General features: G+C 45.1%; 1 protein-coding gene across 1 annotated transcript in view; it reads left to right on the top strand.

Moving 5' to 3' along the window:
* Positions 1-12773, top strand: part of IGF2R (insulin like growth factor 2 receptor) — a 135018-nt gene that overhangs the window by 51401 nt on the left and 70844 nt on the right. Inside the window, exons 5-10 of the mRNA XM_030929460.1 lie at positions 1850-1982; positions 4663-4792; positions 6987-7092; positions 9963-10125; positions 10352-10517; positions 11837-11940. Of these exons, the coding sequence (XP_030785320.1) occupies positions 1850-1982; positions 4663-4792; positions 6987-7092; positions 9963-10125; positions 10352-10517; positions 11837-11940 (802 nt within the window). The remainder of the gene's footprint in view (positions 1-1849; positions 1983-4662; positions 4793-6986; positions 7093-9962; positions 10126-10351; positions 10518-11836; positions 11941-12773) is intronic.

Genomic DNA, 12773 nt, shown 5'->3' with positions numbered 1-12773 from the left:
CAACAGATGACAGTACCTAATATCATACATCACAGCGCTGTGAACAAAAGTGAGGCTGAGTGCGGGAGACAGAGAGGTGGAGAGTGCTGTTTTAGGTAAAGGTGTCAGAAGAGGCCTCGCTAAGGGTGGTGTTTCATCAGAGACGGGAATGAAGTGAGGGAAAGAGCCATGTGTGTATTGGGGGAAGCACATCTCAGGCAGAGAGGACTTGTAGTTTCAGGAGGGCAGAGTTGCATCAAGAGGTGAGTGTGGCTGTGTGGAGTGAGGAGAGTGGTAGGTGAGGGCGGTGTCATGAGGGAGTTTGAGTCTCCTTCTCAGTGTAATGGGAAGCTGCTTTGAACAGGGAGGAGTGTGGCCTGATTTAATTCTGAAGTGCTAATCCTGTGCTTGTGGAGACTTGGGCTGAGGTCGTAGGGCATTGAAGCTGGAATTGGGGGGCCAGTTGAGATACTATTACAGGCAAGAGATTGCAGTGGCTTGGACAGGGTGGCAATGGTGGAGGTAATAAGGGAGTGGATCCAGGATTTAATCTGAAGGGACAACTAGCAGGACTTGCTGATGGTTGGATGTGAGAGAACTTGGTGGTGGGACGGGGTCCTCAAGGTTTTGGCCAAGCAGCTGGTTGAATGATGGTGCCATTTGTTGAGATGAGCAACAGTGGGGGCAACAGTAGGTTTTGGGGGAGAAATCAAAGGCTCATTTTAAATACGTGAAATTTCGGATGGTTTTGTTTATCCAAGTGATGATGATAAACAACAACAATAAATAACACTGATGCCAACCTGCCAGGAGCTGTACCCCAAGCTTCACACACCTTAGCTCACTCAGGCCTTACAGCAGCCCTGTGAAGGAATAACTGCCATTATTCCAGCATGGCACGTGGGGAAACTGAGGCATGGAGGTTACCTTCATTCATGGTTATGCAAAGTGTTCGTGCCAGAGTTTGAACCCCAAGCATTCTGCTTCGAGTCTGTGCTTATAAACATAGCTTCTGCTGTTGTTGGCTGTGGAAGCCTGCAGTTCTGTGGAAAGGTGAAGGCTAGAAACATGAAATTGAGAGTCATTGGCAGACATTTGTAACCATGCACGAGGTCACCAAGGGACTGGGCGTAGACAGGAAAGAGGGCTGCTCGGTAAGCTGTGGCACACCTCTGCATTGAGAGTCAGTTAGAGGGAAGGTGAGAGGTGTTTCCAGGAGGCTGAAAAAGAGCAGGAAGTGGTACAGAAGAAAACCAGGAGCCTGTGGATGCAAGCCACAGGGAGAAGGGGTTTCAGGAGGTGGGGAATGATCAGGAGCATCCAGTGCCATGAGAGACCATGTAACAGGAAGGCAGGACACCAGTGCTGGGCGTGTCAGCAGAGATGTTGTGGGTGACCTGGTAAGCGGGGTTTTGATGGAGTGGAAGACAGCAAGCTGATGTGACTGTGTTCAAGAGAGAATGGAATATAGGAAGAGGAGGAGATGTGTAGGGACAATTGAAGGAATTTTGCTCTAAGTTGCAGAGACATGAGATGATAGCTGAGGGAATGTAGGTACCAGGAAGGACATTTGTGAGGTGGTAGATCTCATGGCATGCTGAGAAAAACAATCTAGTAGAGGGAAAACCTGGCAATGCAAGTGAGAGATGATGGCAGAACAGTCCTCACGTAGCAAAGAAGAGATACTGAAAAGAACGCAGAGGAGCCAAGACGTTTATTGACCTTTGCCTGAGTTCTTTTGTTATTAGGGGACACCACAGCGTGATAGTCCCTAAAGAACGAAGAGCAGTGTTGTGTGACATTGGCCATAAGCTTTCCTGATTGACGCAGATGTGTACCGAAGACTCGCTTTTCTCTTCCTCCCTTCCAGGTGCCGTGCTACGTGTTTGATGAAGAGTTGAGGAAGCATGATCTCAATCCTCTGATCAAGCTGAGTGGTGCCTACTTGGTGGATGACTCTGATCCAGACACTTCTCTGTTCATCAATGTTTGTAGAGACATAGGTATGAATCTTTGTGGAGCTGAGGGGGTGGTGGTGAGGGATTTCTTCTGTGGCTTCGATATCTTTGCACTTCTACCTTTATTTCTGTTTGCACATCCATGTTTCTGATTAGGCCCTCTAAGAAAGCTTTTGTCCCCAAAAATGTTGTCTTTGCACAACCCATCTCTTCTCCCCTAGTAGATTCCATGCCTCCTCCCCAACCCCTGCAGATTCCATCCTAACTGTTGGTCCATTCCATGTAGGTGTTCTCTCAACCAGACACCTTGGGTTTCAGGATTCTACAGTAGTGAGGGTCGGTCTTGTTCTGTGTGTGTGCCTGAATCCCTTGGCTCTGAGTTATGGGCTGGGTAAAAAAGAAAAAGGGATGATCAAGGATTTGGGTACTTGGCCAGGATGCATATTTTGACCCAAACTGACTTGTTCCTGACTTTCTCTGTACTTGCCAGAACTGGTGTGAGAAGCTTTAGCTTAAGCTTTAGAATCTTTGATAAATTAACTAAAGGCCATAAATAAATGGTCTTTACTTAAAAAGGGCCATGAAGAGTTTTACTAAGACTTTGGCTAGCCTTCAGCTGGTTTTGCTAAGCCAGGTTTCTAAAACCCAGCTTGATAATTCTCTCAAGGGCTGTGAATTGTTCGTCCTGTAGGCCAGGTCTTGTCTTTCTACAGTGCTAGCCATGAGTAAATTCTGCTGGTGACTAATGAAAAGGTCATTTTTAGTGTTTTTCTTTGTTTTTTATTTCTCAAATAGTACATAATGCTTTGCCCTTAGAAAAGTTTGGAGAAAATTTTAAAAAACTCAATACATGGAAGTATTGCTGGATTAACAGATGAGTATTAATTTATAATTATTCATTAAATTGTGCATATACATTATGACTATCTTGTTTGTGTATTGTTTCTAAACAGTTAAAAACAGTAAATATACCCCATTCAGGGCTCACCGAAAGTAACCAGTGATAACTAGATTTTTTTGTGTGTTAGAGTATTACATCTTTCTTTTGTTCTCCAAGGATAACCTTTATTGATTTTTTGGAAAAAGACTAATACAGTCTTTGTCTTAAATGGGTCTGTAACTCAAGTTTGGTTATAAAGTTGATGAGTTGTAGATTATTGAATTCTGAAATAAGATGCTGTTTTGATTTGAAAACCATTTAGGTTTCTGATCTTTCAACATGTTACAGATCATCTGAATTTGCTGGGTATTTTCTTACAAAAGTTTTTTCTTTCCAATTTACTGGCAATTTGAGTTGAGCTTGAATGACTTTGATTCATAGTAGAGGTTCCCTAGTTTTTACTCAGACATTCTGCATTCCCAGGAAATTGCCCCAAGTCTCAAATCAAGATTGAATGTGACCTTCAAAACCTTGTGGAGCCGGGCGCGGTGGCTCAAGCCTGTAATCCCAGCACTTTGGGAGGCCGAGACGGGTGGATCGCGAGGTCAGGAGATCGAGACCAACCTAGCTAACACGGCGAAACCCCGTCTCTACTAAAAAATACAAAAAACTAGCCGGGCGAGTTGGCGGGCGCCTGTAGTCCCAGCTACTCGGGAGGCTGAGGCAGGAGAATGGCGTGAACCCGGGAGGCGGAGCTTGCAGTGAGCTGAGATCCGGCCACTGCACTCCAGCCTGGGCGACAGAGCGAGACTCCGTCTCAAAAAAAAAAAAAAAAAAAAACCCTTGTGGATAGTTTTGGACTTGCTACCACGTGCTTACCTCCTTGCATCCTCAGGGCACTTGCCGTATATTCTGCCTTTGGTATACCAAGTGGATTGTCTTACATTGAGTCCCCATGAGGGCAAGGAGCCTGTGGCACAGCAGATACTATAAGTGGAACAAAGCAGTCCATTTGTGACATTTCATAATTCCACATAATTTCATAATTGTTTGGAAGGCTTGAGAGTTAAGGGTTTGCTTACCTTTTCACTAGCTGGTGCCTCCTTATTGCAGAAGGTAGGTGCTAATCTAGGCACTGGATTATAGCACTGAACACACCACAGTTCCTGTTTTCCTGGAGCTTTAGTTAGATGGGAGAAAAGATACATAGTAAACAAATAAATCCCAAAGTATACTGTGTAAGGTTTTGGGTCATGATCATAGGAATGAATGGTAAAGAGCAACCCAGCTGTAATCATAGCTATGGCTACTGGCAATCTATGAAGCCTGCGTGATGTTCTGGACATGTTCTGGGTGTGTTCTCATCTTTAATCCTCCCCGAAACCTGTGCATTAGCACACTGGCAATTGGATAGTTAGACCAACGTTGTAGAGATAGTAAGTGGTTAATTTAGGATTTGAACCCAGAGCTGTGGGTTCTTTCCACTAATCTAATTGTTCCAGTCATCTGTGGAGTGCCTGCGTTTTCTAGTCTCTGTAGCTTGAAAGGGGATAATGCTAATGTCGTTGCACCTCAAGCAGAGGATGGGTACATTTCTTAATTACAAATAACATCATAGCCTGTTTCCTGTGCACCCCTTATATACCAGTGCAGAGCCAGTACTTTACGTTCCTTCATCCTGAGCTTTGTTTGAGGAGGGTTAATGGCTTGCCCAAGGTTTCAGAATAGTTACTTAGGGAGACTTTTAGGAACTCAATAATTTGTTTAAAGGGACCTGGATCTAAGGGTATGTATGATTATCGCTCCTGACACCTAATCTGATTTAATGTAATACATGATTTTCAGACACACTTCGAGACCCAGGTTCACAGCTGCGGGCCTGTCCCCCTGGCACTGCCGCCTGCCTGGTAAGAGGAGACCAGGCGTTCAGTGTTGGCCAGCCCAAGGAAGGACTGAAGCTGGTGCGCAAGGACAGGTCAGTCGAGGCCTCCGATGTTGTTGGTGTTTTTAATCTCCAGCAAGAACCTGGCCTTCAGGGAGCTGCAGGAACATCCTTTTTCAGCAGGGCTTGGGATAGTCCCTGCAGAGTTACTATCGTAAGATTGTTAGTCATTGCTGTTGAGTCAGATAGTCTGGTGTGCTTGTCTGCTTTCTAATCATTTGTCTCTTATAGCAGTAAAATATATATCTCATGATCCAGTCCATAGTACATACCTTTATTTGCCTCATGAAATAATGCCTATCTTAAGGTGCCATCTGATATTTTTCATTCTGTGGCACCCGTGAAATTGATTTTATGTCCATTGTTTTCTCGTCTTGGGAGGGCAAGAGACAGGAGGGACAGTTTGCTGGTGACCTTCACTGGGACGTGACAGGCACCCCGGTTCCTGGCGGGGAATGGCGTTCCTTGTAACGGGCTGTGCTGTGTACATATGCTCTTGTACTGCCTTTGTACCTTACCTTGGCAGACATATGTATTTCTCCAGTGTGTTGCTCATGACCATATCGTGAACGTAGATCAAGGATTCACATTTTCTCCCCATTTAGGGGCCTTTAGTAGACACCTTGTTGTGCTTGCTCTAGTCTGGAGCTTGTGGCATGTCTGGGTAGGGAACATGTGCAATTGTAGATGGCACTCTGTCCAAAGAAAAGACTTGAGCATAACCTAAGGGAAGAAATGTGTGGAATTTTCTATGTGTGTGTCTGTATTAGTTTGCTCAGGCTGCCACAAGAAAATATGACAGGCTGGGTAACTTAAACCACAGAAATGTATTTCCTGCACAGTCTAGAGGCTGCACGTCTGAAGAAGGTGTCACCAGGGCTGGTTTGTTCTAAGGCCTCTCTCCTTGGCTCGTTAGATGGCCATTTTCTTTCTGTGTCTTCACATGGCCTTCCCTCTGCAGGGGGGTGTGTCCGAATGTTCTCTTCTAATAAGGACACCAGTGATTTTGGGATTAAGACTCACCCATATGACCTCCTTTTCCCTTGTTCACCTTTTTAAAGGCCCTGTCTCCAAATACAGTCACATGCTGAGCTGTGGCTTAGGCCTTCAACATAAAAATTTTGAGGGGAAACAGTTCAGTCCCTAACAGAGTCTTCAAGGTGACACATTGGTAATTCTTCATATGAATGAGTGTGAGTGACGATGTAGTAACGTGGGACACTGAGCAAAACTGTGAACTTCTCTGGTGGGAAAAAGCAGATCATCTCTGATCAGCTATTCTCTAGCGGGCAGCCAGGGGCACTAGGGCCATTAACCCTGGTGGTGGGGCCGTGTTGGATGGTGGTTTGGGTGGTGGAAGAGAACCCCACCCAGTTCAGTCACTGCTGGGCAGGTGCTCTGGGGTTAAGACAAAACAAAACTTTGGCTAGCACTTAGAATTTATTGTATAAAGAGGAAATGATTGACTAGCCTTGTGGGCAAAAATGCAATTGGCCCACTTGTCTGCTTTTTTTTTTTTTTTTAATTTTGTTACCTCATTTACAACATTTTTTTATTTGTTTGTTTTAGTCAAAGGTGTTTCTTCCTTTTTAAAAAAAGTACTTTTTTTGTTCCTTTTTTCTTATTCTAGGACATGAAGCAGATCAAACAGGTTTTTTTTTTTTTCTTTTTTTTTGTTTTTGAGATGGGGTCTTGCTCTGTCATGCAGGCTGGAGTGCAGTGGTGTGATCTCGGTTCACTGCAGCCTCCGTCTCCCTGTTCAAGTGATTCTCCTGCCTCAGCCTCCTCAGTAGCTGGGACCAGAGGTGTGCTACCATGCCCAGCTAATTGTAGTTTTGGTAGAGATGGAGTTTCACTATGTTGGCCAGGGTGGTCTCGAACTCCTGACTTCAGGTAATCCACCATCTTGGCCTTCCAAAATGCTGGGATTACAGGCGTGAGCCACCGCGCCCAGCCAGGTTTTCTTAATATATCAAATTTATGTGTTGGTCACTTTATTTATTTGATTTTTAACAAAATAACACTCACTGGGGTTTACTTAGAACTTTTTTTTTTCCCCAAATGGAAATGAAATGAAGTCATTTTATACCATAGCTTCTTTTATATTTTGATATTGCTTCTGTTACCCTCTCCCCACAAGTGAATGTGCTGAATGCTCAGGGCAGCATATGAATTTGGATGCACTTTATACTTTTGTAATACTCTTTTCTCAATGTGGCTCTCCCAGGCTTGTCTTGAGTTACGTGAGGGAAGAGGCAGAAAAGCTAGACTTTTGTGACGGTCACAGCCCCGCAGTGACTATTACGTTTGTTTGCCCGTCGGAGCGGAGAGAGGTAAGTGACTTGTCTCCCGGTAACTGTAATGTGGCGCAGGTTAGCCTGGGTTGCCCACGCGAACGCATGTCTGGGCTTGGGGCAGGGTGGGTCTGGGTGCAGGAAGCTGGGAGCCATGACAGAGGCACTGGTGGGCTCTCAGGAGGAGACGAGCTTCCTGGGATAGCTTCTGTCACATGAAGCTCACTCAGGGAGAGCTGTTTGCATTTTGCCTTTTGCTTTTTTACAGCAACCCGGAGGGGCCTCCACATATAATGGGATGGTTTTTTGTTCTAGTCTCTGTGAGACGATTTTAAGTAGTTCATGGACAGATATTTTTATTTTTGTAGTTGGATTGTTTTAGTGAATAGTGGAAAAATGCCGTATAATTTCAAGCCTGTGATTTCTGATGAGAAGCGTTTCCCTCCCTCTCTTTTCCCAGTCGGCCCCTAAACCCCCACCCATGCCTTCCCCCCTCCTTCTCATCACAGGCCAATTTATTGCTGTGCACTCTGCTGTGGATGAAATCTCCAGTGCAGTTGTAAACTCTTTGAGTGTGACTGCTGAGACTTACTTGTCCTTGAGTCCTCAGTGCCTGTTTAAGTGTTTTAACCGGGGGCAGGTGCTGATGGAAAGGAGGCATCCCCCAGGGAGGAAGGGGTAGGGCAGGGCTTTCCTTTAGTTTCTTTCTGCCTTCTTAGTAATAGGGTGAAGTAGGGAGGGGCTGAATTCTTTTGCAGAGAACCACACTCCCCTTCCCCCAAGCAAATGTGGAATTTGCTCTGATGTCAGGCTGGCAGCTGGCCTGGTGTGTGTGGGATATGGAGACAGTGCTGGGCTCAGCTTTCCGCTTTCTGTCCCCAGACTTCCACGTCCATGTACTGTCAACTGAATGAAGGCCTGTCTGATGTTTGTTCTGAGTATGAATGGGGAGGAATATTTATTCACACTTTTCATTTGTACCTACACATGTGAGTTGAAATCTCTTAAGCCCAGTGAGATGTTCTCAGGCGGTGGTGGTTTGAGTGTTTTCCCTTTTTATTTGCTCTACATTTGGTAAGAATCATTTTACTCTGTGAGAATCAAGAGAGTTGGGAGTTTTCCTCCTTTTTCCTCGAAGGGGTATGAGGCATTTCTTGGTGTTAGAAGAAGAGGCTGATTTGGTATTACTGGAGCAAGAGGTTCCCTTTTTCTTTTTTTTTTTTTTTAAAGACAGGGTCTCGCTCTGTCACCCAGGCTGGAGTGCAGTGCCACGATCTCATCTCACTACAATCTCCGCCTCCTCAGTTCAAGCAGTCCTCCCATTTCAGCCTCCTGAGTAGCTGGGACTACAGGTGTGCGCCACCACGCCTGGCTAATTTTTGTATTTTTAATAGAGACGGGGCTTTGCCATGTTGCCCAGGCTGGTCTTGAACTCCCGGGCTCAAGTGATCCACCCACCTCGGCCTCCCAAAGTGCTGGGTTTACAGGTGTGAGCCACTGCACACGGCCAGGTTTCTTTTCAAGCTTGACTATTCACTGGGCAGACCTTGTGTGACATGTGCTTGGACACTGTAATACTTGGGAGGTTTGTTTAAACATTTACGTTTGCTCATTGAATCATTTTAGGAACTGGTATTTAGTAAACACTCACCTTGTCATATAGATCTTTTAAAAAATGCTTGATTTATTTATTGGATTTACATACTGTAAAATTCACTGTTTTTTTTTTCAGTACAAGTCAGTGGTTATTAGTATTTTTTTAGAAGTGTGCAACCATCATCATAGTCAAAATTTTACATTTCTATCACCCCCAAAAAGAAACCACCTTCCCATTAGCAGTCTCTTCCCATTCACACCCCAAGCCCTGGTAACTGTGCACCTTCTTCCTGTCTCTGTGGATTGGCCTTTTTTGGATGTTTTATGTCAGCAGAATCCTACACTGTGTGGCTTTCTGTGCCTGGCTTCTCTTATGGAGCCCTGGGGTCTGCATCACCGTGTGTCAGACTGCACTGAGCCACGTGGGCAGAAGCATTGATTTTGAGTCAGACAGAAGAGGGTTGGGCCTGCAACTCTGCAACTTACTAATTGTGTGCGACCTGTTTGTAAACCTGGCACCTAGTGGCTGGCGTGTCGCAGGTGCTCAGTGAGTATTTACGGAACGAATGGTGCTGGGAAGCAGCACTGCTATGCCCGGTGCTAAGCCCAATAAGATGTGTCTCCCAAGGATGGTTAAAAAGATGCCCGTGACATTCCTGGTGAGCAGGGACCCCATCAACCCCCTTCATGGCTCTCTTCAAAGATGAATGGTGGAGCTCCCACTCTGTAGAAGCAATACAATGGCAGAATCGGGTTTGTGTCTGGGTGGTGCCCTGGCTTCACCCGGGAGCAGGTATGGGGACAGATATGGTGGTACACAGGATCCCACAGGGGTTGTGGACCATGCCCTTGGATGTGCACGTGTGTGATGACGTTCACTCAGTGTCGGGCTTGCACCACTCCAGCAGCACCTTGTGGAAAGCGGTGAATGGACCATGCACCCTGCACGGCCTGTTAGCGCTTGCCGACTCCTAGTGATTGCCGCATGCCACTGAGTCCAGGTGCTCGCTGGCCAAAGCTTGAGTGTCTCTCTGAAGGTGACTGGACTAGAAAGGGAATAGAGTGTACAAAGTGAATGGAGGTGTTACAAGTCAAATGGAAAAAAAAAAAATAACAGTTTAGAAAAAAAGTAACTTGACTGAGTTGTTGTAAGTCAAATAATGTGTTAGAGGCAATTAATGATTCAAAAAAAAAAAACAGCAAAATGTAGAAACCTAACAACCTGTCTTTGAGCTTTTCATAAGTGTGGAAAATCTGCATTTAAGCCACATGAAACATTTTTTATTTTGCCTCTTTCACATTGTTCCTAATAGGGCACCATTCCCAAACTCACTGCTAAATCCAACTGCCGCTATGAAATTGAGTGGATTACTGAGTATGCCTGCCACAGAGATTACCTGGAAAGCAAAACTTGTTCTCTGAGCAGTGAGCAGCAGGATGTCTCCATAGACCTCACACCACTTGCCCAGAGCGGAGGTAAGCAGGCGCCTTCTGCTTCCTGGCACTGCTTAGGAAGAAGGGGATCGAGAGAGGGTACGAGACAGTAGGGGGCCAAGTCAGTCCATGCATGCTCCTGGGTTGGAGAGAGCTGTAGTTTGGGCTGGTGTTTCAGAAATAGGATTCAGGTTTGACTAAGTAATCCTGTAACCTTCTAATACCTGTTCATGTAAAACAAGCCTCTTATTAATTTCCCTGTTTTTAGGTCCGTCCTATATTTCAGATGGAAAAGAATATTCGTTTTATTTGAATGTCTGTGGAGAAACTGAAACAGAATTCTGTAATAAAAAACAAGCTGCGGTTTGCCAAGTGAAAAGGAACAATACGTCTCAAGTCAAAGCAGCAGGAAGATACCAGAATCAGACCCTCCGGTACATCAACAACCTCTGTGTGCTTTTCCTTTTTCTTTGTATTTCTTGAGACAGGGTTGCACTCGGGCGCCCAGGCTAGAGTACAGTGGCGCGATCTCGGTGCATTGCAGCCTTGACTTCCCTGCCTCAAGTAGTTCACCCACCTCAGCCTCCTGAATAGCTGGGACTACAGGCATGCACCACCATGCCTGGCTAATTTCTGTAGTTTGTGTAGAGACGAAGTTTTGCCATGTTGCCCACGCTGATCTTGAATTCCTTGCCTCAGTGATTCTCCCACGTTGGCTTCCCAAAGTGCATGGATTAGAGGCATGTGCTGTGGGACCTGGCCTGCGTAATTTTCAAGTGCATTGTGTGTATTCTTGTGAAATATAACTCCCTCTCCTCCTTTTCTTCCTCTTTCCATTTTCCAGAAGGTACAGGGAAATCAGTTATGCCAGCATTCCTTCCCATTAGACTTTGGCAAGTTGCCGTTTGTCACTAAACAATCAAATGTTTTTCCTGGCTTTAAGTAAGAATGCTTCTGTTAGAACTGTTCACTTTATAAACTTGCTGTTTATACGGAACCTACTGTAGGAAAATTATTTAATGAGTTTACAGTTGATAGGGCTTTTTTATTTTAAAATTTGTTTTTAAGGAGTTTTGATTTTTCTCTGGCAGTTTGAGAATCTCAAGCACCATCAACATTACAGAAAATTTTAAACAACTAAAACAGTGCATTCAGCACATTTCTTTTTTTGACCCTTAACTTGGTAGTTAACCTTCAGAAAAGCAGGATGAAAATGCAGTTTTCTGAAAATGTGTTAGGGGCAATTACGATTCAAAAATTAGGAATAGAAAACTGCAAAAAACCCCAGAACTGGTCTTTGAGCTTTTTAAAAGCGTGGAATATCTGCCGAGAAGCCGCATTTTAAACGTTTTGTTTTTGCTTCTTTCAAATTGTTTCGGATCAGCATTGTCCAAGGCCCCTCAGGCACGGCTGTGTTCATGGCGGCTGTTAGGAAGCCTGTCTAATTCTTGGGCGTTATTTATTTTGTACAAAATGTAAAAGTGAGAACAAGAGAAGTTTTCATGCTCACAGCAAAATCTTCAGCACTTTCTTCCAGCCAGTTACTACTTTGAAGCGGGAGGATGTCAAGCCCATACATTTGGAACTCATTTCCTGTAGATGTTTTTCCCTAGCTGGCTAGAGAGCTTGCTGTTTTAGATCAGTAGTGATTTGTTGATGCTATGCAAAAGGCTTAGTGTAGACATTTTAAAAGATTCAGGTTTCTTTCTTGGTTCTCCCAAACACATTTGTCTGTATATTCACAAAAATCTAGATATTCGGATGGAGACCTCACCTTGATATATTTTGGAGGCGATGAATGCAGCTCAGGGTTTCAGCGGATGAGCGTCATAAATTTTGAGTGCAATAAAACCGCAGGTAAGTGTGCGCTGGAGTTCAGCCCCTCATCTTTCCATTCATGGGCGTGTGCTTGTGTGTGTGCACAGGCGTGTTCTTGGAAGTGAACATTGAATGGAGGAGTCAGATGCCCTCCTTTGGACTGGCCAGCTCTAGCCCCCAGACTGGGTTTTTTCTATTGGAGTAACACCTTCCCCACCCCCACCGCCCCAGTGGACACACACATCCTGTTTGCATTTTCCTCGGTTCTCTCTGTTTGTTTTGGGAATGGGCCCAGCACTGAGCTTGTTGGGAAAGTTTTCGTCTTGAATTTTGGTGCACACTAAACTACAGCAAGGACAGATTCGGCAGGGGCGAGATGGCTTGCCAGTTTTGTTTGAGTGACCTCTTCTTTTATGTAATGAGTATCAAGGTAATCCTTTTTGCAAAGTGGTGACCCTGTGGTAGAGTTTGGATCTGGGGATTGCAAAATGTCACTGGGTACGTTGAAGCTGAAGGCGTGCATTTCTCCGAGTGATGAGAAGCACCCTTGAGTCACCAAGACACAAGGCATTTCAAAAAGCGGTGCCGCTGTCCGTATCTTGATGACTGTAGACACAGTTGTAGCTGCCTCTGGGTTGGCAGCTGTGCCCAGGAGGTGAAGGTGGAAGTCATTCCTTAAAGAGAGTGGCTTAGTGTACTTATTAAAAACCAAACCATCAGAAACTTGTCCCATCTGTTGACCCCCAGGCTGTGACTCCAGGCATCCTACAGGGCACCCTACCACTGCTCAGAGCAGTGCTAGAGCCCATTCTGGTTTCTATAGTTTGCCCCAACTGCTGCCACACCCAGAGGGTCTTTCTGGCCCTTGCTTC

Source organism: Rhinopithecus roxellana, chromosome 4, assembly GCF_007565055.1.
Source record: "Rhinopithecus roxellana isolate Shanxi Qingling chromosome 4, ASM756505v1, whole genome shotgun sequence".
NCBI classification, from domain to species: Eukaryota; Metazoa; Chordata; class Mammalia; order Primates; family Cercopithecidae; genus Rhinopithecus; species Rhinopithecus roxellana.
Note: the sequence above shows the minus strand (reverse complement) of the source record. Positions and strands in the feature narration are given on the sequence as shown.